The following is a 27,407-nucleotide window of genomic DNA, read 5'->3' on the forward strand; positions in this document are numbered from 1 at the left end:
TCCCAAGCAATGAGCCTGGGGGCAATGGGGTTGCTGCCCTGCTGCTGGGGGGGAGGAGGGGGTTCGGGTGCGCTGACATCGGTGGGGGTGGGTTGCCTTTAGGCTGGGGGTGGGGAGGGGGGTGTCTCATGATCCACAGGTCTGCCATGCTACCCCCGGGTCGTACACCCGTTATGGGGGCAATCCAAGGCCCTGCCTGTCTGTCTCATTGACCACCCATAACTCTCACTGGCCGCGCGGCCAAAGGCTAATGCCAATAGGGAATTGGCAACTGTAATTAAATGAGCACTTCACAGCTCCCAAGTGGATTCCAATGGATGGGCAGCCATGTAGCTTGTGAGGGGTTATTGCCTAGCATTCCAGTCAATCTGTGATGCGTGGACATTGTTCCTGAACACTGCAGGAAGCAACACCATGGGCACAGCAGCCAACATCCGAACATCCAGGGGCTGGGCCACAGCACCGGGGACATATCCGCGACCAGAGGGTGGGTGGGTGCAGCGGAGAGTGGTCCAATGCCCGGTCCAGAGAATGCTATATGCAGGTATCTGGGGTACAGGGTGTGAGGTCCAGTAGCCAAGAACCTTCGCTGCGGCGGGGTGTGTGGGCTGGTCATGTGAGATGGCAAGCTATGTGGTGGAGGGAGAGAGGGAGTCGGTGGATCCTCACCTCTGCGCTGTGTACCAATCTCTCCATCGGTGACCAACCTGTCCTTGCCCAATCCCATGACCCATGGCCCATTCCTCATAGCGGGTGAAGACTCTGATGTCCAATACCCCACTTGCTGTCTGGGCCTCTCCCGTCTGTTGTGGGCCAACTTCTCCTGCGGGGACACAGGGGAAATTGTGAGCCTTAATTCATCATGGGGGTGGCATGAGGTGGGGGGGGGGGGAATGGGGAGTATGGGGTGAAATGGGAAGTATGGGGTGATGGGGAGTATCGGGGGGATGGGGAGTTTGGGCGGGGGCACTATTGGGCATGGGGGGCCGGGGCATGGTACAGGGTGGTGCGGTGCCAAGTGCATGCTCTTGTGGAGGGTGGGGGCTTGGGGGCAGTGCCAGGAGGCCAGTGCCAACCAATCTGTTCTGCCCGGTGAAGGCTGTTGATCTTCTTACAGCAATAGGTGCCAGTCCTCTTGGTGACGCTCCCAGAGCTAATGGTCGCTGCCTCTTCCTGTCTGGCGGGCCCTGGCTACCCTGTGGCTGACCCTCCGAACTCCCTGGGGGAGCAGGGCATTCCGTCTGGTCTCAACCGCGTCCAGCAGTCTAGCCAGGTCAGCACCCCTGAATCGTGAGGCTGGTCTCCTCGCTGGCATGGCTGTGAGCTGTGTGGGGTTTGCTCTGCAGGAATAGTTTAAGTGCTGCTTCCCCTTGTTAGCGGGGAGCAGGTGGGTGCGGTCCTGGAGAATCAGCCGGCGGGACCATTATTTGCTGTATGAAGCCCGTCGGGCCGCATAAGTGGACCAATTAACATTTGATACTGATGACGGCTGAGCGTTGGGAAACTTGTGGCGGAGTTTGCACTTTCTCCCCGTGTCTGCCTGGGTTTCCTCCGGGTGTTCTAGTTTCCTCCCACAGTCCAAAGATGTGCAGGTCAGGTGGATTGGCCATGATAAAATTGCTCCTTAGTGTCCAGTGATGTGCAAGTTACATGGGATTACGGGGATGGGGTGGGGGGTGGGGTGGGGGGCCTAGGTGTAGACTCGATGGGTCGAATGGCCTCCTTCTGCACTGGGATTCTATGATAATTGATAGCACACATTGAAGTAAAAAAAAAATGATCTGACAGCCATTAGAGAGACATGACTGCAGGATGACAAGAATTGGGTCCTGAATATTGAAAGGTATATGACATTTGAGGAGAATAGGAAGCTAGGTAAAGGTGGAGGGGTAGCATTGTTAATCAAAGATGGCGTTGGTGCAATAGATAGAGTTGACCTTGGTTCAGGAGATCAGGATGGTAGAATCAGTTTGGGTGGAGAAGTGGAATAATGGAGGAAAAAAGTGAGTGATCTACAGGGCCCTTAACAATAATCACAATGTAGGACAAAGTATACAAGAACTATAACTATATACTATAAGGGCAGCACGGTAGCATTGTGGATAGCACAATTGCTTCACAGCTCCAGGGTCCCAGGTTCGATTCCGGCTTGGGTCACTGTCTGTGCGGAGTCTGCACATCCTCCCTGTGTGTGCGTGGGTTTCCTCCGAGGTGCTCCGGTTTCCTCCCGCAGTCCAAAGATGTGCAGGTTAGGTGGATTGGCCATGATAAATTGCCCTTAGTGTTGGGTGGGGATACGGGTTATGGGGATAGGGTGGAGGTGTGGACCTTGGGTAGGGTGCTCTTTCCAAGAGCCGGTGCAGACACGATGGGCCGAATGGCCTCCTCCTGCAATGTAAATTCTATTGGGTGCATGTGATAAAGGACATTAATCATGGGTGATTTTAATCTGCATATAAATTGGAAAAATCAAATTGTCAGTATTAGCCTGGATGAGCAGTTCATAGAATCTTTCAAGATAGTTTCTTAGAACTGCAAGTTCTGGAACCAACCAGACAGCAGGTTATATTAGATTTGTTATTGTATAATGTGACACAATTAATGAATGACCTCCGAGTAAAGGCACCCCTAGGTAGCAGCAACCATAATATGATTGAATTTTACATCCAGTTTGAAAGAGAGAAGAGTAGGGTTAAGTATTTTAAACTTAAAAAAGAGCTACTATGTGGGTGAAGGATGAGCTTGCTGAAGTGAACTGCGATATTAAACTAGCAGATAGATCAATACAGAAACAGTGGCAGACATTTAAGGGGATATTTCAGAAAACTTAAGAATATGTATATTCCTACTGTAAAGAAAAATTCTGATGGAAAGATCCGTCCTCCGTGGTTAACTACAGAAACTAAAGAAAGCATTTAACTTAAGGAAAAAGCATATAATCCATGAAGATGAGTGGCAAGTGGGATGGTTGGTCAGAATATAAGGAAGGGCAGAAAATGACTAAAATATTAAATAGGAAAAATAAATGAACATGAGAGGAAGTTATCTAGAAATGTAAAAAAGGATAGTAAGGGTTTCTAAGGGTATTTAAAAAGGAAAAGAGTAAGTAAAATGTGTTGATCCTCTTGAGAGTAACATTGGGGAGTTAATATTAGATAATGAAATGAACAAATGTTTTGCTTCTGCCTTCAATATAGAGAATCAAAAAAAACATTCCAGTAATAGCTGTAAATTAAGAGGTGGAAGGGAGCGAGGAACTTGGTGAAATTACAATCACAAGGGAAGTGGTACTGGGCAAACTGATGGAGCTGCAGGCTGACAAATCTCCGGGTTCTGATGGAGTTCATGCTCGGGTCTTAGAAGAGGTGGCTAATAAGGTAGTAGATATGTTGGTGCTAATTTTACAAAATTCACTAGATTCTGAAAAAGTTCGAACAAATTGGAAAGTAGCAAATATACCCCTTTATTCAAGGAAGGAGGGAGGCAGAAAACAGGAAATTGTAGGCCAGTTAGCTTGACATCTGTCGAATCAATCATTAAAGAGGTTATAGCTGGGCACTTAGAAAACTCAAGGTAATTGGGAAGAGTCAGCTTGAGTTTGTGAAAAGGAATTCCTATTTACCCAATTTTCTGGAGTTCTTTGAAGGAGTAACATGTGCTGTGGATAAATGGGAGCTAGTAGACGTACTATACTTGGATTTCCAGAAGGCATTTTATAAGGCGCCATATCAAAAGTCCTTGTGGAAAACAGAAGCTCCTGGTGTAGGGGGTAACATATTAGCCTGGATAGACAATTGGCTGGCTGACAGAAAACAGAGAGTATACAGAAATGGATCTTTTTCTGATTGGTGTATTGTGACAAGTGGAGTCCTGCGGGTTCTGTGCTGGGGCCTCAACTTTTTCCAATTCACATTAATGAATTGGATGAGAGGAGTGAAGGCATAGTAGCTAAATTTGCTGATGACAGAGTATGTTGTGAAGAAGACAAGGAAGTTACAGAAGGCTATCGATAGGTTGAGTGAGTGGGTAGAAATCTGGCAGGTGGAATATAATGTGGGAAAATGTGAAGTTGTTCACTTTGGCAAGAAGATTTAAAAAAAAACAGTATTAAGCAGAAAATGGCTGCAGAATTCTGAGGGATCTGCAGAGGAATTTAGGTGTTTTAGTGCATGAGTCATAGAAAGTTAGTCTGAAAGTACAGCAGGTACTTAAGAAGGCTAATGGAGTGCTATCCTTTATTATGAGAGGAATTGAACATTAGAAGTAAGGGATATTGTTGAGATCATATCTCAAATACTGTGTGCAGTTTTGGTCTCCTTAAGGAAGGATGGAAATATGTTGGAGATGGTTCAAAGGAGGTTTACGAGATTGATACCTGGAATAAGCAGGTTGTCTTATGAGGAAAGGTTAGACAAACTGAGCTTGATTCCACTGGAGTTTAGACGAGTGAGGGGTGACTTGATTAAAGTACATAAAATCCTGAATGGTATTGGCATGGTGGGCATGGAAAAGATGTTTCCTCCTGTGGGTGAGCCTTGAACTAGGGGGCACTGTTTTCAAATTAGGGGTCACCCTTTTAGAACAGAGATTAGGAGAATTGTTTTCTCTTTGGAACTTTCTGCCTCAGAAGACAATGGAAGTGGGGTCAGTGATTTTTTTTTGAAGGCAGAGAGATGGATTCTTGTTGGACATGGGAATCAAAGGTTCTATGGGGTTGATGGGAATGTTAATTTCGAAGCACAAACAGATCACCGACAATCTTATTGAATGGTGGAACAGGCTCGTGGGTCGGCTGGCCTACTCCAACTCCTAATACGTATGTTTGTATGAATGTTCGGAAGAGCATTGCCTGAGGTTCCTGCAGATTCCATCCCCCACCATCTCCTGTTGTAACTTTGGCATTTGCACCATTTCTCAAGAGTTTCTGCTGAAGTTACAGTGGAAGATGAGGAGAGCCTAGAAAGCACATACTTTAAAACAGTCACACAAAGAACATATTAGACAGAAGAATGACGATCCTTGAAGAAAAAGATAGAATTGTTTATACAGTGCACAGCCTTGAAGAAGGTGCCTTTGCCTCTCTGAAACTCAAAATCAGTTTACTCGCAATAGAGCTTTTTGGCAACACAAAGTATTTGAGCTCATTGCAGTGCACATTACCTAACTCTGACGAGCAGCCTAGTTTGGTTATTTCTAAAATACTGGGAAGGCAAAAAAAGGGAAGGAAGATAAGGGAAGGGACCAAGAGAGAGAGCATGCAACAGCATTGCAGCATCAAAGAATTATAGCATAAAAATTATACAATAATGAGACAGAAAACATGCCAGATTTGTCTAATCCTGCAGGAATTGCAAACCCTTAAACCTCACTCCAGGGGCTACACGGTGGCGCAGTGGTTAGCACTGCTGTCTCACGGCGCCGAGGACCCAGGTTCGATCCCGGCCCTGGGTCACTGTCCCTGTGGAGTTTGCACATTGCCCCCGTGTTAGTGTAGGTCTAACCCCCACAATCCAAAGGTGTGCAGAGTAGGTGAAATGGCCACTCCAAATTGCCCTTTAATTGGAAAAATAATTGTGTACTCTAAATTTATTTTTAAAAAACGAGAAAAAATAAACCTAATTCCATCCTCACAGTTATCGGTCTCATCTTTTGCTTTGATAAATCTGCTTAGGTCATTGACGATCAGGTTTGAAATGCCAAGAGTAATATTGTAATCTAATGGGAGGGATCAATTCTGAAAATACTGTATCTTGCTGTGGCTGGAGAAGCAGTAGTTTCCAGAGGGACCTCCTAAGTTCACTTATAAGGGTTTTTGGTGTAAACAGAAGTCCAGGATATTATGGAATACATACAGTTCAGTTAGTCCTCATTTTAAGTTGCCTCATTCAGTGTTGCTCAGCTTAAATGTTGAGGATATAATAGTATAATAGGGCCTATATGCTTAATGTTGGGATTTCCACTTCAGCTTCCTATCACACTGGGGCCCATGTAGCATCACTTGGCCCAATTGGTGCAATTTTAGAGTGGCCTGCCCTACTCCTAACACTCTCTCCTCACGACTCTCTCACTCTCTAGCCTTTCCCCCTCCCTGACCACCTCACTCAGAGCTTCTCCCTCGTTTGCTTCCTCCCTCTCACGCCCCTCTCCTGAGTCCCAACTCATAGCAAGAGCTTGGGAGAGGGAAGCAGTGCGCGGGAAAAGTGGCAAGAGGGAAGGTTGTGGAGTGGGATTGCAAGCAGGAGGGAGCAGGAGAGGGAAATGATGAGTGGAAGAGAGTCCCGGAGTGAGAGTGGCTGGCGAACAGGAAAGAGTCGAGGACTGAGAGTCGGCAAACAGGAGAGTCGGCTAGTCAGAGCGGCATCAAGTGGGGGATAAATAGAGTTAGCATATTTATTTTACATTTTTAAGTTTGCAGTATTTAAACTTGGAGTATTACGTTTAATGATTTTTTCTGACAGAAAAGGTCGTACAGAATCTAACTACAGCTCTTACATTGGTTGTGATGGTAAAATCTTTGTTTAAAATTGTTCCACTTCAGTTCCAATAACCTCACATCTCAGTCAGGTTTGTGAATTGCAGCAGGACTATTCTAAATAATCTCATTTGGGATTTCTTCAATGGCTCAGTTGTTAGTGGCATGGCCTAAATGTGAAAATGAGTCATATACTCATCAAATTCCTGCAGTGCAGAAGGAGGCCATTTGGTCCATCAAGTCGGCACCAACCCTTCGAAAGACCACCCTACCTAGGCCCAATCCCCCACCCTATTCCTGCAGCTCCACCCTAAGGGGCAATTTAGCATAGCCGATCCACCGAACCTGCACATCTTTGGACTGCCGGAGTAAACCCACGCAGACAGGGGGAGAAAGTGCAAACTCCACACAGACAATAACCCAAGCGGGAATGAAACTCGGTCCCTGGCGCAGTGAGGCACCAGTGCTAACCACTGTGCCACCGTGCCGCCCCTCAATGGGAAGTTTCCAGAATCAACCTGTGGTTTGCACTGAGATGCAAGAGGGAAGGTCACAGAGTGGGATTGCAAGCAGGAGGGACGGGGAGAGGGGAATGCTGGGTGGGCGAGAGTAGGGGGGTGAGCAGGAGAGAGTTGGGGAGTGAGAGAGGCAGCAGCAGGAGGGTCAGCTTTCGTTATAATTGGCCTCAGAATTTCCAGAATGGATATGTAGTAACATCTTGTTCCTGATCACCATCTAATAACTCTTGTTAGAAATGTGCTGGTCAATTTAGTTAAACATGAGTTCAGACTTGGCTATGATGCCCGGACAGTAAATAACTCGGCAACACTGACTCTCTAAATTCATACATGAAAATTGAAAAAATTGAAAATCGCTTATTGTCACGAGTAGGCTTCAATGAAGTTACTGTGAAAAGCCCCTAGTCGCCACATTCCAGTGCCCCGGGAAGGCTGGTACGGGAATCGAACCGTGCTGCTGGCCTGCTTGGTCTGCTTTAAAAGCCAGCGATTTAGTCCAGTGAGCTAAACCAGCCCCTGTAAATCGTTTATTGTCACAAGTAGGCTTCAATGAAGTTACTGTGAAAAGTTCCTTAGTCGCCACATTCCGGCGCCTGTTCGGGGAGGCTGGTACGGGAATTGAACCCGCGCTGCTGGTATTGTTCTGCTTTACAAGCCAGCTGTTTAGCCCACTGTGCTAAACCAGCACCTCATGGAGTATGGCTAGTGAATGAGATACCGTGGGAATAACACAAATTGCTGGAGTTACATTGGAGAGGTAAACAAAAACATTTCAGAAGATTCTCTATTTGTTTTTTAGTTTTTTTCCTAAGAGCACTATTACTGTGAATATTGCATTAGAAATCACATTTTAGTAGTTTGCAGTTACTGTTCATGTCTCATGTTTTGTCTTTATAATTTGTAAAGCTACACATCATCTTAATTAATCAATTTACACAAATGTAGAACCGATGTACAAATATAAGACGTGTTTTCACTGTACTGAATTATGAATGGCAGCCACAATTGTGTGTAGTTTAGTTCTAATTTGACCTGATACAGTGGGAGCAGCAATAAGCTGCCACCTTCTTCCTGATTGGCACCAATTAATTTTCAGTTAGAAACATTTACTCTCTGTGTCACAAGTGGCAAGTAGGACAATCCCAGTCGGATCTGTGAGGTTATATGTGCAGTGCTGCCCTTCTGCTGGCACACTCTTAGCTCTGAATCCATTCTTAATCTTCACCACCCTTGATCAGTACACTGTACTTCAAGTATCTGAATTTAATATCTTGTGAATTCATTAGATTCAATCAGTAATGTTGGTGCATCACTGTCATCCCTCTCAGTAGGCTTTGCTCACAGTTCTGTGTTATGAAACAATTTAAGTTTCTACACCTCCTTTAAAATAATGATATATCCAAAGGTGGTCACAGGAGGATTGTAAACTTAGTTATGACACTGGGCCACATAAAGCGAGATTAGGACAGATGACCAAAAGGAAGGTATTAAGCAGGAATGAGGTGGCGAAGCATACAAGAGTATTGCAGAGCTTGTGGCCTAGCCAACTGTTGAGGTGCCCACCAATGGCCGACCAATGAAAATTAGGGATGCACAAAGGGCAGCACGGTGGCGCAGTGGTTAGCATTGCTGCCTTACGGCGCCAAGGTCCCAGGTTCGATCCCGGCTCTGGGTCACTGTCCGTGTAGAGTTTGCACATTCTCCCCGTGTTTGCGTGGGTTTTGCCCCCACAACCCAAAGATGTGCAGGGTAGGTGGATTGGCCACGCTAAATTGCCCCTTAATTGGAAAAAATGAATTGGGTAATCTAAATTTATATTTTTAAAATGAGGAATACTCAAGAGGCCAGAATTAGAGGGGCAAAAAATTTTGTAGGGTTGTGGGCCCAGGGAGATTGCAGAGATAAGGAGAAGAGAGGCTGTGGAGGGATTTGCAAAAAAGGATGCGGATTGTAAAATGAATATGTTCCTTGACTGGGAGCCATTCTAGGTCAGCGAACATTAGGCTGATCTGAGAACAGTACTTGGTGCAAGTTAAGACATAAGCAGTTGTTTCGGGTGACCTCATGTTTATGGAAGGTAGAATGGAAATGAGCCAAAGGTTTGTTGGAATAATTGAGTCTAGAGTAATGAAGGCAGGATTTAGGGTTTCGGCAGCAGATAGAACTGACACAGGGATCAAAGCTGGGCGATGTTCCAGCAAAACAACAAAAGAAACAACAAAATTAACATGAAAAGACCTAGCAATCTGAATTGGTCAGGCAGTACGGTGGCGCGGTGGCCTCTCGCGAGATAGCGGCCTTGCCACGTCCCGATAGGGGAGCGACGAGGTTGTTGGATCGCACCCGTTAATTTTTGTGATCAACCTATTTTCAGCTCTATTTATAAAACGACATTAGGTTACCACTCTTAAAAATGCCACTGTATGTTACTGCATTAAAAAATATATTCTAAAAGACTGCATAATTGTATTCATTCATGGAAGATTTTCTATTGCCAATAAGCAAATAAGCAGTAACTTGAGCAATTAAACCACTTCTTAAAACTGGCGCAATCTGTGACCAGATCAGTGATTGCTCCCACAGCATTGGCCATGTTCTTTTTCATTTATTAGTACCAGCAGCGGAAGTAACCTCAGACTCATCTGAGAAAAGGCAGCACTCAACGCCACCATCATTGTACTTCTTAAGTCCCACAGCATCGAAGAATTTCAAATTAGATCAAACTGATAACTTTGAGAGGATTGAATATGATCTCCCTGTGTTTGTTCTGTAATATAACTGACAAAGTCATAACGGTGACTTGCAGGCTTTACTGGAAGAGTGCAGGACCCACGGGCAGCAGAATGAAGAGTTACATCTGCGGAGTGGGCAAAAATATATGTGTGTGCTGCTTATTCTTCCTTGCCCAGACTGTCCTGAGCTCTGAATTTCAGATCTGTGGAGGTCAGGATGAGAGGAAGATTAACAGGAGACTCATTATCCGGTTAATTTTTCACATCTATTAGTGGGGTGGTTCCAAATGACATGAGCTGTCTTGGAAGAGTGCCTGCCTGTCCTCTCAGCCTCAGTTGGCAAGGGATTTGGGAACCAGAGACAAATCGCTTGCTTGAGAGGAACCGGAGAAAGAGAATTCATAGCCCTCGCCAAAATCTAGAGATTAAAATAGTGGCGACCTACAACTTAGTGGAGTTTAAAGGGAGGAAGAGCCTGCGGAGGGTGGGAGGTTCTGTCCTCTCACACACAGCATACTGCCTTTTGGATGATCAGTGTTAACAGTAATCAAAGCAAGTTGGAGAGGAGACAAGAAAGAAGGCAAAATGTAGCTATAAAAAGAACAGAGATAAAATGAAAATTATTGTTATATGTATATTTTAGATTCTAACAGCTGACACAAGTCAGACTGTGTGTGCATGTGTGTAGATGCATGTAAGTGTGTCAGACATGATCTTGTTTCTACTCAGTATAATTTGGTATAAGCATGTCAAGTTATTGCAACTCTTAATTGTATTTGTTCTAAATATTCCACTATCATTTGAAATGCATCCACTCTATAATGATGGGACAGTATTTTATTTGTGATGTGTGTATTCGCAAATACAAATTTCCAAATGGCACATTGCAAAAGACAATGAGTGCATACTCAGATCTTGCATTGAGAACTGTGTTGCATTTTTTATATGATTATCTGTTTTTATTTTTAGCGGTTCTACATAATTTGATCTTATTCTGTTCAGAGTAAACTATAAAATGCCAGAGCACCGTAACAGGCCATTTGGCCCATCCGGTGCTGGGGCTTTTCTCCATATCTAATCACATTCTTATGGCTTCTTCCCACATATTATTCCTCTTTCTCAAACAACTGTCTTAATTCCCTTTTTAAAATAATTAATGAACATTGCTCCATTGGTAGTTTGGGCCAGATTCAAACCAATGTCTATGTGATGAATTTTTTTCAATCATCCTTTTTTTTGTGACCACCAGTGTGTACCCTCTCATTACAGTTTAGCCAAATAATGAAAAAGATTAATCATATTGTATCTTATAATTCCCTGGCTGAGAGTTAGGCTGTCAAACTGCCCTTGCCTCTGCCAATGACACTCTTTACCAGGCTATTAAGGGTTACACAAGTATTTGAGAATAATCATCACTTAATTTCCTTTTAATTGTCCCTCCTTCCTTTTCATATAAACTCACATTCGTAGCCCCAGCCAGAATTAGGATCACAGAGACCAGGGGTGAAATTCTCGGACCCTGCCCGGGGCCGGTGAAAATCCCGCTCCCACAGTGGCCGGAATTCTCCGCCACCTGGGAATTGGCGGGGGTGGGAATCACGCCCCGCAGATAGGTGTGCCCTCCGCGCCGATCGGCATGCCCCCCGCGGTGATGGGCCGAAGTCCCGCCGCTGACGGGCCTCCCCCGCCGCCGTGGTTTCAACCACCTCTGATGGCGGCGGGATTGGCGGCGCGAGTGGGCCCCCGGGGTCCTGTGGGGGGCGCGGGGCGATCGGACCCCGGGGGGTGCCCCCTCGGTGGCCAGGCCCGCGATCGGGGCCCACCGATCGGCGGGCGGGCCATTGCCGTGGGGGCACTCTTTTTCCTCTGCCGCCGCCACGGCCTCCACCATGGTGGCGGTGGAAGAGAACCCCCTTACCGCGCATGCGCGAACCAGCGAAGACCTTTTGGCCAGCCCCGACACCGGCCGGCGGGCGTCAAAGGCCGTTGGCGCTGGTTTTGCCGCCAGTCAGCGTGGCACCAACCACTCCGCCGCGGGCCTAGCCCCCAAAGGTGCGGAGAATTCCGCACCTTTGGGGAGGCTCGACGCCGGAGTGGTTGGCGCCACTCCGCTACGCCGGGACCCCCCTCCCCGCCGGGTAGGGGGGAATCCCGGCCCAGAATTTTAACTGCCACCAGGTGGCGAGCATGGGGTCAGATTCCCTAAAAGTAGTGTTGGGTTGGAAACCGACACAGTCCTGCCCACTTCCAGAATTGCCCTTGGTGGGTTTGCAAGTGAGCTGGGACTCTGTCTACACCTCTCGCTGCCTTGGGTGAGCGGGCAACATAATGAAAGATCACTCCCACCTAAGTTATTCCCTCTTCCAGCCTCTTCCATCGGTCAGAAGGTACAAAAGTCTGAGAACACCCACTAACTGTGGCCTGTTTAGCACAGTGGGCTAAACAGCTGGCTTGTAATGCAGAACAAGGCCAGCAGCGCGGGTTCAATTTCCATACCGGCCACCCCGAACAGGCGCTGGAATGTGATGACTAGGGGCTTTTCACAGTAACTTCATTGAAGCCTACTTGTGACAATATGCAATTATTATTATTATTATTATTATTATTAACAGATTCAAAAATAGCTTCTTCCCCGCTGTTACCAGACTCTTGAATTTCCCTCTTATGGACTGAATTGATCCCTTCACACATCTTCTCTACTGAGTGGTACTGCACTCCGTATGCTTCATAGAATCATAAAATTTACATTACAGAAGGAGGCCATTCAGCCAATCGGGTCTGCACCGGCCCTTGGAAAGAGCACCCTACCAAGCCCACACCTCCACCCTATCCCCGTAACCCAGTGACACTAACGGGAATTTATCGCGGCCAGTCCACCTAACCCGCACACCTTTGAACTGTGGGAGGAAATCGGAGCACCCAGAGAAAACCCACGCGGACACGGGGAGAATGTGCAGACAGTGACCCAAACTGGGAGCTGTGAAGCAACTGTGCTAACCACTGTGCTACCATGTCATCCTTCACCCGATGCCTGTGTCTATGTATTTACATTGTGTATTTATGTATGACCAATGTGTTTTTTCATGTATGGAATGATTTGTCTGGACTATACGCAGAACAATACTTTCACTGTACCTAATAATAATAATCATCATTATTGTCAGAAGTAGGCTTACATTAACACTGCAATGAAGTTACTGTGAAAAGCCCCTAGTTGCCACACTCTGGCACCTGTTCGGGTACACGGAGGGAGAATTCAGAATGTCCAATTCACCTAACAAGCACGGCTTTCGGGTTTTGTGAGAAGGACTGGACTGAAGGAAGGACTGGCCCGGAGGAAACCCACCCAGACACGGGGAGAACGTGCAGCCTCTGCACAGACAGCGATCAAAGCCGGGAATCGAACCTGAGACCCTGATGCTGTGAAGCAACAGTGCTAACCACTGTGCTACCGTGCTGTCCTAATTTGTTGGTACACTTGACAAGAAACAAATCCAATCTAATTGTGATTTACTGCACAGAAAAGGATCCTTCGGTCAATCATGTCTGTACAGGCCATAGGGCGGGGGAACGGGCCTAGGGTGCTCTTACTGAAGGTCAGGGCAGATTTGATGGGTCAAATGGTCTCCTTCTGCACTGTAGGAATTCTGTGGTTTTATCCTATTCTAATCCCATTTTCCAGCACTTGGTCCGTACGTAGCCTTGTATGCTATCTGCTGCCGTACATGCAGCACCGAGGTCACCGATGTCTTGTTTTTTAGAGGGCTGCAGTCTTCACTGCAGTGCTGGATTCCCACAGGTTCAGGGAATTGGGTAGCAATCACGATTCCCTCCGATCAGTCAATAATATTTATCAATCACATGGGATTCCATTCTCTCAATATTCAGGTAGTTTGTGACTACTGGAAGGTGTGATCATGTGTGTCTCCAGTAGATATCCAGGGATTGACTGATTCATTTGTTCTGCAGCAGTCACATCTCCAGCAAGTCCTCTCTCCTCCACAGTCTCAGTATTTGGCTCCTAGGAGATTGGGGACACCCTCTAAAGACCTAGCTGCTGAAATCCATAAGCAACCTTACTATTGATAAAACAGGATCCACATCACCAACAGAACAATAATAAAACAAACCATTGGGTTGCCAATGATTATACAGGTGCCTGGACATATCTGGAAGGACCCTTCAATATTCCCCATTAATGGTCTCCAAAGTGATTGTGACAATCCTGATTCTTTTGCTGTCAGTCTGGTCTCAATAAAATTTGAGACGGATTTGCAGGTATCAATTATTGTTTATTTTAACCAGCTAGTTGGGGTGACTCACTCTATTGGGAGAACAGGACACAAACAGTCTCCTGAATCTTCAACAGCCAGAGAGAACAAAGGGACAAAACATTTATGTACAGATACATTCAAGTTGCATCAAATTTCACATACATACGACCAAATAAGGCAACAGTAATGAATGCAAAATTCCCATAGGCTATCCCTGTACACTTCTTGACCTGGCCATATATCCTGATTGGCTCATTTCACATTCCTCAGCCCTGGGCTCACTTCACATTCTTCAGCCCTTGGGGGGCCCCTTTCACTCAGCATTCTAGTCCTAGCAAATACCCATCCCCCCATCCAAGCCATGCTTTGCCCAGTTCCTTTGTTCGTATACCCGGGTATCCTCTACATTATCCTAACTAATTATCCCACTTTGTAGCACATTTGTTTGTTCAATTCCTCAATTATGATCTGCTGTGTCCTCCACAACATCACATTGCAAAAAGGAATGGAGCTGTAAGAGGAGTTACTTACAGAGTGCAGGCACCTTCCAAAAAGGAGGGGAGAAGTGAGAGAAGGAAGTTGTGTTTGTAGTCACACAACTGTCGGCAAAAACAGCCTCTGATTGACTCATCCAAGCATATTTCATTTAATCTGTGCACGTGAAACCATCTAAGAGTGCCATTAAAAAGCAAGTACACACTCTACCCTCCCATGGACACAATTCATTCCAACTGCCAACCAACAGCTATCACATTTGCACCCTTTCCTCCCCATAAAGAGCATGTCAGTGAGGGGTTGAGCCACCAAGACTTTGCTCCATGCAATGTAGAGTAGAGTGAGAAGGTCATTGATCTGGGCCAGCCTACACTTGGTTGCCTGACACACCTGATTCTTTGTGGAGGTGGATGGCAGTGCCAATGCCTGAGACATTGCAGTAGTCGTGTTAGAAATACCCTCCGTCCTTTCTGCCTCTGGGAATGCTCATAGAAGCACAGGCACTTCCCATTGCTGCTTTACAAGTTCTTTCTTCACGGATGACCCCAGAGGATCAGATTTTTTTATTTTTTTTTATATAATTTTTATTGGCCCAGAGGATCAGTATTGATGTCCAGCTGAGCAGCGATTGGAGGTTCCTGTGTAATACAGCTGGAACGTTCTACTGCTTCGACACCTACTGTTGCTCACATGAGACAACTGAACTATCTCTAAGTACCCATCAAAAGTCTGTGTATCTGTGTTGACAGAGGGAGTGCATGATCCTGTGATGGTGCATCCTCAGAGTGCTCACTCTCCTGTGAGGACTCCTCAGCTAAATCCCTCAACAGCTCCTCTGTCACCCATGAGGACCTAGAAATGCAAGTCAACCATCTGAAAGAGAAAGGAAAGTTTTAAGAATGTAAGGTGCAGTGTGTGAAATGGCCACTTTGTGCCATAAATAGGAGTCTTTAGAAGCAGTACGGTGGCACAATGGTTAGCATTGCTGCCTCACAGTGCAGAGAACCAAGGTTCGATCCCAGCCCCAGGTCACTGCCCGTGTGGAGTGTCCACGTTCTCCCCATATCTGCGTGGGTCTCACCCCCACAGCTCGAAGATGTGCAGGGTAGGTGGTTTGGCCATGCTAAATTGCCCCTTAATTGTGAAAAAAAGAATTGGACACTTTTTAAATTAAAAAAATAAAGAAAAATAAATAAATAAATAGGACTCTTTAAAGGAATCTTTGCCCTTCAAGAATGATGGCATCCTGTGCGAGAATTTGTGGCAGCTTTTGCAAAGAAGATAAGTTTGAGAGAAAACTGATCACGTCATTGAGAATCTATTGTCCGATTATTTCATGTTAATAGAACGTAGAACAGTACAGCACAGAAGTTGCATGGAGAAATGGTTGCTTAGTAACATCTATTGGCTCTATCCAGAAAGTATGGCAGGAACTTCAATGCAAATACAAAATGCTTCATTAGAAAAACAAAATCCGAGGCAGCACGGTGGCGCAGTAGATTAGCCCTACTGCCTCACGGCGCTGAGGTCCCAGGTTCGATCCCGGCTCTGGGTCACTTTCCATATGGAGTTTGCACATTCTCCCCATGTTTGCGTGGGTCTCGCCCCCACAACCCAAAGATGTGCAGGGTAGGTGGACTGGCCACAGTAAATTGCCCCTTAATTGGAAAAAATGAATTGGGTGCTCTAAATTTATTTTAAAAATGAAAAACAAAATCCCCATTTGTGGCACAAAACTGTGAAATGTGGAAACTTAATTTGGAAACTTATTTTGACATTAAACTGTATTTTGTATATTGTTGATTAACAAGATATACTGTAGCAATTAGTTTGGTATTCATTTTCTCTCTCTAATATTCTCACCTTTCCTAAGTGTGGTAACTCATGCTGGGGGTTGGTTTAATAGTTTCTAGTATCTCTCTGGTGTGAACTTAAATCGTGAAATTTGGCACATTTACTATCATCCATGGGGGTTCAGGACTGTGGTGTAACTAAATCATGATGAGAAGCAAAACTCTTTATTCTTCCGATCCCTAGCTTTTGGATATTGAGGTTAATTGTAGGTACTCACTTGAGATTAGCTCATTTACCACTGATCAGATGATGCACCTTGCTGATGCGTTCATCCATACTACGTCACACTGGTGCTGTCAATCAGAACTAAGGAACCAACTCAATAATTTAAACTTTTAAAATAATCTTTACTTCTAATCCTGTGGGAAAGGTCACAGGGTGTTTAAAATATATTCATTTTTGTGATGTGGGTGTCACTGGGTGGACCAGCATTTATTGCCTATCTCTTAAATTCCCTTGAACTGAGTGACTTGTTAGGCCATTTCAGAGGGCATTTAAAAGTAGATCTGGAGTCACATGTATTTATTTTATTTACTTAACTTTTATTTAGCCCATTGAATCACTTGAGAACCAGTTCTCATTGACAATAACAGCCTGGCCAAGAGGCTAAAGTCGCAGCAACAACAATTACACAACAATACAATTAACATAAACACTAAAAACAATAAATACAAATTAGCAGTAAAAGAGAATTGACAGTTTAGCAAGTACAAGTATCAATCAACAAAACCTTAACCCTTCGGTGAAAGGCATCTGCGGTATTTATCCAATAAAATTCATTAACTTTAGCTTTAGTTGTACCTCGTTCCAATGTCTGGCAGCCACAAACTGAAATTAGTTACGACCAAAGACTGTGCTCGCCCTTGGAGTGACCAATTAGATCAAGTCACGTGACTTTAGATTATAAGAACAGACAGTAAAATGTAACAAACATTTCAAGTAGACAGGTGTTTGCCCTAGCAAGGTTCAATAAATTAGCAGAAGCCAGTGGCATTGGCGCCTTGTGTGCAGTGAGGGGCCAGTTAATCAGGGAGTACAGGTCGAAGTGATGGGTGTGAAAAGGCGAACCAGCCACACATCTAAAATGGATGTTGATTTACCAAGAGCAGTATTGGAGGTTACTTTGTAAATAAGGATACCATAATCAAAACCAGGCAGGATAGACATCAAAACTATGGTGTATCTGGTCGAGTGAGTAAAGCAGGGCTTATTGCCATACAGAAAACCTGTATTGTACATTGTAAAATGTCAGTGCGGGAATTAAAAGTCAAAGCATGGTCCAACCAGATTCTGAGACATATGTAAGTGGAGACTTGCTCCATTGTTCACATTGTCTGGGAACAAGCTGTTTATAATGACTGTCAGTCTGAGTTGGCTAATTCCATATTAGGCTATTGGGACTATCAAGTTGTTCACTAAAGTAACTTCTATTCTTCTTGCACATATTAATTAACATAAGTATTTCAACAAGCACATTAATTGAGCAAGGTTGAATGAAAAGTCTATTGATTATTTGTTTTAGGTGATTTCCAGTCAATGGCCAGTTAAATTAGCTGGCTAGATGGCGGATGTGGATCAGATTAATGCCAACAACACATAGTTTGATCCCCATTCCAGCTGAGGTAGACTCAGGGCCTGCCTCCTCGCCCAACTTGTAACAGGTAAAATCACAGCACTTTGCCCTGTTACAATTAATACTCACCGAGGACCTACCTCCGGCAGAGAACTCAAGAAGGACTACAAGTTGCTCTCCCACTATTGCAGAGAACTCATCTGAGCATGGACCCCCTTTTAGATGAGCTACAGCTGTCATCAGCTAAAAATAATCATACCAGTGGAGAGAAACAAAACCTTAAGGAGTTTCCAGTAAAATTAAACTTGTGGAAGCAATCTATTCCTTTACCTATTTTAGTGAATGTGTACAAATATATATTTACACCAAACGTATTTCTAATTTCTGACACCAGACAATGACTGATGGTATAAAAGCAGCCCTACTTGGAAGTGATAACAGTTATAACCCTGAAGTTGGAAAAATGCATCTTCTGAAAATTCAAAGCAGGAGAGCAAGAGAAAATCTGCCTGGATGTAATTTATCAGTACCTCACCGTGATTCATTGAATTTGTATCATATTTCAGTCAGTGAAAAGTTTTTACTCAGCTTGCACTTTTTCTGCACTATTTGCAGAATCATTCCTCAGCAGGATTGGACATCCTTTGGTAATATCTGCAAAGGGATACAAATCTGAAAATATATAGGTCAAATTTTGCATCAGTGATAAATACAAAATTGTCAGTGTTCGTTTTACTGGAGTTTTCAAATACTCAGTTAAATGTTGAGAAGTCGGTGATCCTATGCTTTTCAATATGTTGTTCTGTTGGCATCCTTGCAGTCTGTAGCCAAATAGATATCACTGACCTGACCAGAATGTGACCTTCTGCACAATTTGTGTCACTGCACAAATAAAAAATTGTGCCTTGTGGAATGAGGTGCAATTGGGATTTTAACGCTGTACTAAGTTCATAATTACTGCTGAAAAAGCTCTCTATTTCTATTTTCTATTTGTGGAATGGCAAATTTCTCCACTATGATTAACAATTAAAAATTTTTAAAATAAGTTTTGTAAGTTTTTATGACATTTCAACTTGCACCGTAATTCCATGTGTACGTCCCAATCATTTACTTTGGACCCTGTAAAATATAATTAAAATTGAAGGATAATCAGTGTATCTCCTTCTGGGTTTGCTGTCTGTGAGAATACTTGAATGCGATTGGCTGATTACCCAAACTGATGGCATCACTTGTTGTTGAATGCCTACAGGCCCCTTTGACATGGCGCCAAATCATAGGGTAAGAGATAATCCACGTTACAGAGATTGCAGAGAGGCCTTTCCTTGGAGTTAGCGGCAAGCACCAATGCTTTGTTGTGACCACAAAGTACGGTTCTAACAGTGGTAGTGGACAAAAGACATTCAACATACAGTCATTGTAATGGATAAAATTCTGCACATTGAGTACACAACAAAAACAGTTCCATAGAATAACTGCAGTTGCTAATTAATCCACGCCACACTATTTTGTAATTGAAAAGCTGAGGCTGAAGAACCTCAGTCCATATGCACAAAACCACCAGAATTGAAAAGAGAAGACAGGGTAAATGATGCACTGGAAATGAAGTTGAGCAAGGCAGAAATAGAAGTGGAGACATGTAACAGAAGGTTTTACAGCCAAATAAATTAATAACGCAGATGTCGGGAGGTCAATAGTTAATAGGCACGATCTGCCAATTTTATGTAGCCAATTAATTATTCCACAGCAAGACAGAATGACAGGGCAAAGATGATGAACCTGATGGTGATTCATTCTTGAAGAAGCATGTTGTATATGTCTCTTTACTTCTATTTGAAAGAAAGACAAAAGCTTCAGTAACCAAGTTCTGCACATTGTTCCAATTATACTACAGGGGACAATTGTGCTGATGTGCTTACATACATCTGATCTTACATAGTCCTTTAACAATCTTTTACAAATATGAAAGACTCATGAGTCTTGGGTGATTTGTATGAGCCTTCTCTGTAAAGCATAAGGAATGGGAAATGTTTTCTAGAACACCATTCATAAATGCAAAACATTCACTACAAACAGTTCTATTCAGAAACAGAAACATAAATTGTAGAGCATTACTATACTATTACAAAATAGAAGGACATGTTATTCTCAGTCTTATCCTCGTATGAGTTGATCCAACTTTAATCCTTGCCTAGTACAATGTTGGAAAACATCTCTTCGTTCTTGTTAACATCGGTTTCATTCTTGTTAGCCAAAATGATAATGATTGTGGAAAATGCCGTACGTTAAAACATTCAGTAAGGAGAAGTGGGAAACATTCGGCTGTTCATGCCGGTGGGGTTTTCTGGTCATGCCGACAGCCCCCCCCCCCCCCCCCCCCCCCCCCGGCCCAGGCGGGTTACCCGGTGGGGTGGGGTGGATTTAATAGGACATCCCATTGACAGCGACGGGACAAGAATATCCCAATGGCAGGCCGCCTCCCGCTGCCAAGAAACACATCATGGTGAGGCCGGAGAATCTCGCCCAGTGTATGTTTAAAATCTGCCGTTTAGAAGAGTGTTCACAATTGTAACTGCATTGCTGGGATTTGGTAGACTGTGAACTCTGCTACGATCTCGAACATTGTCTGACACCACTCTTAATACCTAGCTGTAGCTATTTTTTTTGTTTGTGTTGGGATTCAGCCAATATCTCATAATAAAGTGGTAATCACCTCTCATTTCAAGTTGTGATGTTTGCGTAATGTAAAAAGGGAAGTAATTAGAGCAAATAAGATTGAAATTAAAAGAACTTCAATTTTTAAAATAAATTCATACTGCAAAATGCAGAGCATATTTCACACCTTATATTATTTAGTATGATTTGAAACCAAGGTAACTTATATATTGCTTTTACTGAGTTTTTTTATGCAGAAAGGTATAATATGACTTTTTTTTAAATCTGGTGGATATATATTGTATTTGAAAATATGAAACAGCCAAGAACGAGGGAACTGAGTAATCCATACGTATTCTCTTCACTTTGTGATTTTCTCTTGCACAGCTATCGGAAGAACCCTTATTCCACGATATTTCAGTACAATCTTTGAGGGGGGAGTTACAGACCTTTACTATGTTCTTAAACACTCGAAGGAGTCCTACCACAATTCATCCATCACCCTAGACTGTGATCAGTGTACTATGGTCACTCAACATGGCAAACCCATGTTTACAAAGGTAAGAGAAAGGAGGTAGGAAAAACAAGGTAGTATATAAAGGATGATGAATGATAAACACATTAACCATCTAGAATATGCTGACAGATTTGTCATTTCAGGTACTAACCTGGTACGCTGGGGAGGTCACACACAATTTATATTCAACCAGATAATCCAAGGGATTGTCCAACGGTAGCAGGAAAAATAAATTTAATTAAATCATGGCTGATCCACACCTCCACTTATATTATCCACCTTTCCTCTGCGTCCAAACAACTTAGAAACAAATTTGAGGGTACAGTTCCCCTAAGATGATTATTCCAGCATTATTCGCCCAAAATTGGTTAAACTTGTGCAAAAGATCAAGGAATTTCAATCGCATCCATGCAAATAGAGTTTCTGTGATTTTTACCCTGCTTTAAAATACATTGCACTGGTTGCCAGCCCCGCCATCACAACTAGCCACATCCCGCATCAAATTGATCACCGTTGTGTTTTTTTGCTACTTGTTTTATTTTCAGCCCTTTGAAGAGTCTTAAAATTAACCCTTTTTTTAGACATAAGGCGTAATTACACCTTTTAAAAGAAACTGTCAACTGTCCACCAATTTAATAAGAAAATGGTTCTGACGGGTTTTTTTTAAAGTAATTTAAATTTATTTTAAATGAGGTTGCATACAGGTGGTGACTGGACACTTGGTTCTGTGATCAACACATTTTCAGTTATATTAATAAAACTGCGCAACCACTCTGGAAGATAACCAGGAATATTTTTAATGCAAGGAGAAAAAACAGTTCACTTCTAAAATGCTGCAGATTGCCCTTGCTCGTGGAAAATTTTATGTCTGTGATAATGCAAAAGAGTTTGAGTGGAACCTGAAGCAGAATGTGACTTTGGTGAAACTGGCAGAGTGTCGAATGCACTTATCCCTCGGATTGCTGCTTTGCTTGGAATTGGAGATCTGACCCTCCTGCTCAACATGAGCAGAATGTAGTTTTCTTTCCCAGGTGAACTGGATGAGGGGAGACTTGTTCCTAGGCCTCTGCTCTTCTTGCTGTTTAACAGGCCATGTAGTAATGCCTGAGAAATGGAGGATTGCCTCAGCCCAATTATTTTCTACTATTCTTGTGGAAAGTTCCAGCAAAGCCTCGTCTTACAGCGAACATTTTCTTTTCCTCTGAGGAGGCAGATGCGGGCATAAAATTTTTAAATGGAAAAACCAAACTGAAAGATATGAGGATGAATAGTGGAATCGTGCATGTAAGAAAGTACATGGCTGCAAAGGACCTGCAGTCTACCTGCTCAGTCGCAAAAATACTAATGCCACTTGATCGCCGACTCCTAAAATATCTTGCCAATTCTCCCTTAAAATTCTCCACGCTCTCTGCTCTGCTTGCAATTTATAAACTTCATTTCACATGTTCAGTACTCTGCATAAATTAATTAAATCTCTAATTCCCAGTGTGCCTTCCTTTCTCTAAGCTGGAGATGTGCCCCAGGCTCTAGAGTTTGTGGCAACTTTGAATATATTATTGGGGTTAAACTTTTCTATTCCCTTAAGTATCCTGAACGCTTGAATATTGTTTTCCCTGAGACTCATTCTCTCCTGTCTCAAGTGATTTAAGTTAGGTCCTAACTTAGTAATAATGATAGTTTTAAAATGTTATCCCATCTACTTTAAAACCCGATTAACTCTGTCCATATCCACATGGTCAGGGAGAGTTGGTGGGCCTAGCTTCTTGGAAAACATCAAAACGAAACCTAGAAAAAGTGGTAATGTTTAAAATGTCCAGACACTGCTACGAAAAGCAGTAACTTTCTGTGCAAGTGTGCAATATTTTCGCAGGGTTTTTTTTTTAGTATTTTTAAACTTTAGAAATGTACCACTTAGTAAAATGTTTTAAAATGTGCTATTTTAAAGAGCTAGATTGTGTTATTTTATATCCTATTGCTTGATATGGGCATCCCCTGAATGCTGCCGTAAGATAAAATTATTAATTTAAATAATTATTTTGACTGTTTGAAAAATGTTACAATATTTTTGCACCATTATCAGAAGCCCAATATTCTGAAAATCAAGAAATGTTGTTTGTGTGCCTAACTAAGTTTTCGTCACTAACGGAATGATCATGAAACTTTTCTTGTTACATATGTTGGTTGAGTAAGGTAATGTGTAGTACTGACAATTGGTTCTCATTAAATGCATGACATGATGCGCTGCTAAACAATATCGAACAGAGGGTGACAAGTTCAGTTGCTTCTCCGTGCAAGCTAGCTGATTGCAGCAAGGAAACAAGTTAGGAGATGAGCTTTTGCATAGCATCCCTGGCTAAAGAGAGGAAAGCTGAGCAGGGTTTAATTCTGCAACTGCTGCTGAAAACTGTGTGGTTATGGACATTAATGAAGGAGATCAGCTGATTTAATACTGTTATTGCATTAAATCCAGAACTTGTTTGGTCTGTGTGTGGCTTGCACCATGGCTGACACTGTCAAAGGGAACACGTTTTAACTTATTCTGTACACAATCCAACTGATCAAAAAATTCATAGAATCATTACAGTGCAGAAGGAGACCATTCAGCCCATTGAACCTGCACCAACTCCCTTAAAGAGCACCCTACCTAGGCCCATGCCCCACTCTAATTATTGTTGCCTTCTCAGTAAGTAAACTATCTATTTCCTATTTTTAAAAATTAGGCTATATCCATATAACTCAATGTGATTTTGTGCATTAGTTCTCCAGAAATTTCATTTTCAGAAATAATCCAGACGCTTAAAAAAAATATTTTGTGGCTCTTTGGAGGAAAGTTTAATGGACTGTTGCAAGTTGGACCTACAAATTTAACAAAGTTCCCTTCCCAGGGATAGTAGCAAATGTATCGTTAGCATAATTGTTTCTTAGCTACTGAAATTGAGAGCGCAAGAATCATCTATTGCTGATATTTAAACAAGAATTTTAATTAATCTTTTTAAAAATCTGTCTAGGTTTTTGTAGGAATAAAATTTTAGAATTCTGTAACTTGTTAGAAATTCATCTTCAGGTGAAAAAAACTGTACAAACTCTACTGTCTAAATGATTCATCCTTCTTGCTTAAATTGCTGGAATACAAAGTAAACCGTCCCAATTCAATTGATATTGGTTGTGTGCCTCTATTTGTGGAGGGCATGATTTGTGGAACTGATTTTCACAAATAAAGTAAGTGTGGTTTCCACTTATCAGTTTAAATGATGGAATGTATTCATAAATTTTGGTGTAAACATTGACAACATAAGAACTAGGAATCCGAACAATTCACACCAGCTAATTAGTTTAATATAATAATCACTACTTCAATTGTTTCAAGCCCTGCAATCAATTATTTCAGTGGATAGGATGCAAAAGCCATCACTAATCTTTTGATCAGTGTCATTGGGATCTGTGTCAATTTGTTCACTATTTTGACTTCCCGGCCAAGGTGTGAGCGGTCGCACATTTGGCAGCTCCCACTCGAGGCAGTCTTTCTGATCCTTTTCCCCGATTGCCGGGCGGATGTTTTGAAGGAAAAGGGTGCAGGAGTGGTGGAGGAAGACTTTACTCCACCGGTGAATGGATTTGTGGACCAGAAGTGGATTTAGAAGAAAGGAGCTGCAATAGCAAGAAACTCTTCGTGTGACACAGGGGACGATGGCAGAGAGCAAGACATCGGCCCTACCAGCCCAATGGTCGACCGAGCAGTTGCTGGACTTTTTGAATGAAAAGGATGGTTCTCTCTGGAGGACCTGGCGAAGGCTGAAAGTGGGGATCGACCGCATGGAGCTGAGGTTGGAGGCCCAGAGCCAGGCGATCCAGAAGGTGGAAGAGGAGCATGAAGAGCAGCTTACCTCCATGGCGGCTGAAATTGGGATGTTCAGGGATACCCAGAAGTGGCTCAAGGAGAAAGTGGAGGACATAGAGAACCACTCCCGGAGGCAGAATTTCGGAATTGTGGGGATGCCAGAGGGCATTGAGGGAGCAGACGCAGGCTCTTATGCAGCCAAAATGCTGGATAAGCTGCTGGGGGAGGGGGCCTTCGACCGGCCCCTGGAGGTAGATCGGGCGCATAGAGCATTGATGAGGAAGCCGCAGACGAACGAGCCGCCGAAGGCGGTGGTGGTGAGGTTACGTGGATTCCTGGATACGGTGAAGGGCCAGGCAGACGAGGAGATGTACTTGGGAGAATAATAAGCTCCAGGTATACCAGGACCTGGGTGCGGAACTGACCCAAGAGCAGAGCGGGTTTCAACCGAGCCGAGACTGCCCTCTTTAAGAAGAGGTGAAGTTCGGGATGCTGTACCCGCCCCGCCTCTGGGTGACCCACAACGGTCGCGAGTGTTATTTTGGAGCAGCGGAGGAGGCGATGGAGTTTCTGAGAAACAATGGACTGGCAGGAGAAAGACGGCATTGAACTTTGGAGGAGGTGTGAGGGGATGTTGGTTCTCTCTGCCCCTCCTTGTTGGGTTTTTCTGTTGTTATTGTTGTTGTTGCTCCATTTCTTTGGAGGGGTTCAGAGGAGAACCTTTTTTCACTCGGGGGTGGTTTTTCTTTCTTGTGGGGTTCTTTGGTGGGAGGCTGGATGATCGTGCTGGGTGAGTGCATCTTTTTCTTATTGTTATTGCTTTTTGCACCATGGAAGTGTGTGAGCAGGGGAGGAGGGGAATCAGTAGGGGGTAGGATCTTTGGCACCATGGGCAGGGGATGCCAGGCTAGCTGGGCGGGGTAGTTCATGGGAGTGCAGTTTGTTAGAGTGGTGGTTAAGCAGGTGGTTAGAGTGGGTTGGGATTATTTTGTTTGGGGGGGGGGGGGGGGAAGGGCTGACAGGGGTGGGTCTGTTGAAATACAGTAAGAAGATGGGTCGGTGACGGTGGGCATCTGAGGGCGGGCCGGGGGCTGGCCCAAGAGGGGCTGTGGCTCCTCGGCCGGGGGGGGGGCCCTCCGACCAGGCTGGTCACATGGAATGTGAGAGGACTGAATGAGCCGGTCAAGCGGTTGCGCATGTTTGCGCATTTGAGGAACTTAAAAGCGGATGTGGCATTTTTACAGGAAATGCTCTTGAAGATCGGGACTCAGATTAGGCTCAGGAACGGGTGGCTAGGCCAGGCCTTCCACTCAGGATTAGACATGAAGATGCGTGAGGTGGCGATTCTAATAAATAAGTGGATAGCGTTTGAAGTGGGGAATATAGTAGCAGGTTTGGGGGGATGGTTCATAATGGTTAGTGGGAAACTGGAGGGGATGCAAGTGGTCCTGGTGAACATCTATTCCCCAGATTAGAATTTTACAGTGCCGAAGGAGGCCATTCGGCCCATCGAGTCTGCACCGGCCCTTGGAAAGAACACCCCACTTAAGCCCACATCTACACCCTATCCCCGTAACCCAGTAACCCCACCTAACCTTTTGGACACTAAGGGCAATTTATCAAGGCCAATCCACCTAACCTGCATGTCTTTGGACTGTGGGAGGAAACCGGAGCACCCAGAGGAAACCCACGCAGACACGGGGAGAACGTGCAGACTCCTCACCGACAATGACCCAAGCCGGGAATCGAACCTAGGACCCTGGAGCTGTGATGCATCTGTGCTAACTACTGTGCTACCGTGTCGTCAAATTCATGTGGCAGGTGCGATGGAAGATTCTGGACCTGGACTCGCACCGGCTGAAAATGGTGACGGGGGTATGTTAATACGGTTATTGAGCCGAAATTGGACTGGTCTAGTCTGCAGTCGGGGAGGGTATCGGCGGTGGTGAGGGAGCTAAAAGGATTTATGGAGCGCATGGGGGGGGGGGCATGGACCCGTGGAGGTTTGGGAGGCCGAGGGCGAAGGAATTTTCATACTTCTCCCATGTGCACAGGGTATACTCCCAGGTCGACTACTTTGTGATGGATAAGATTCTGCTGGCGAGGGTGGTTGGCTTGGAGTATTTGGCGAACGGGCAGAGATGGCGAGGCTGGTGGGTAAGGTTCGTAGGCCTCATGGGCGAGGCTGTTGAAAGAGGGGCAGAAGCTCCAGTTGGAGCTCGGGCTGGTGTCTACGGGTAAGGTAGTGGGGCAGTTGCGGGGAGGCAGTGTATATGAGTATGGGGAGAAGGCGAGTAGGATGTTGGCACATCAACTGAGGAAGCAGGAGGCGGCAAGGGAGATCAGAAAGGTGAAGGATAGGAGGGGAAATATACTTTTAGACCCAGTGGGGGTGAATGGGATTTTCGAGGACTTTTACAAGAGGTTATATGATTCGGAGCCCCCGGCCTGGGGGGAGGGAATGAGATGTTTTAGAGGGGTT

General features: G+C 44.3%; 1 protein-coding gene across 14 annotated transcripts in view; it reads left to right on the forward strand.

Annotated features, from left to right (window-relative positions):
• LOC119963054 (LIM domain-binding protein 2) overlaps positions 1-27,407 on the forward strand; it is a 659,146-nt gene that overhangs the window by 508,021 nt on the left and 123,718 nt on the right. For all 14 annotated transcript variants that reach the window (XM_038791570.1, XM_038791569.1, XM_038791573.1 and 11 more), the window contains one exon: positions 20,958-21,130. In XM_038791570.1, coding sequence (XP_038647498.1) covers positions 20,958-21,130 — 173 coding nt within the window. The remainder of the gene's footprint in view (positions 1-20,957; positions 21,131-27,407) is intronic.

The sequence above is a fragment of the Scyliorhinus canicula genome, chromosome 3 (assembly GCF_902713615.1).
Source record: "Scyliorhinus canicula chromosome 3, sScyCan1.1, whole genome shotgun sequence".
In the NCBI taxonomy this organism is placed as follows: Eukaryota; Metazoa; Chordata; class Chondrichthyes; order Carcharhiniformes; family Scyliorhinidae; genus Scyliorhinus; species Scyliorhinus canicula.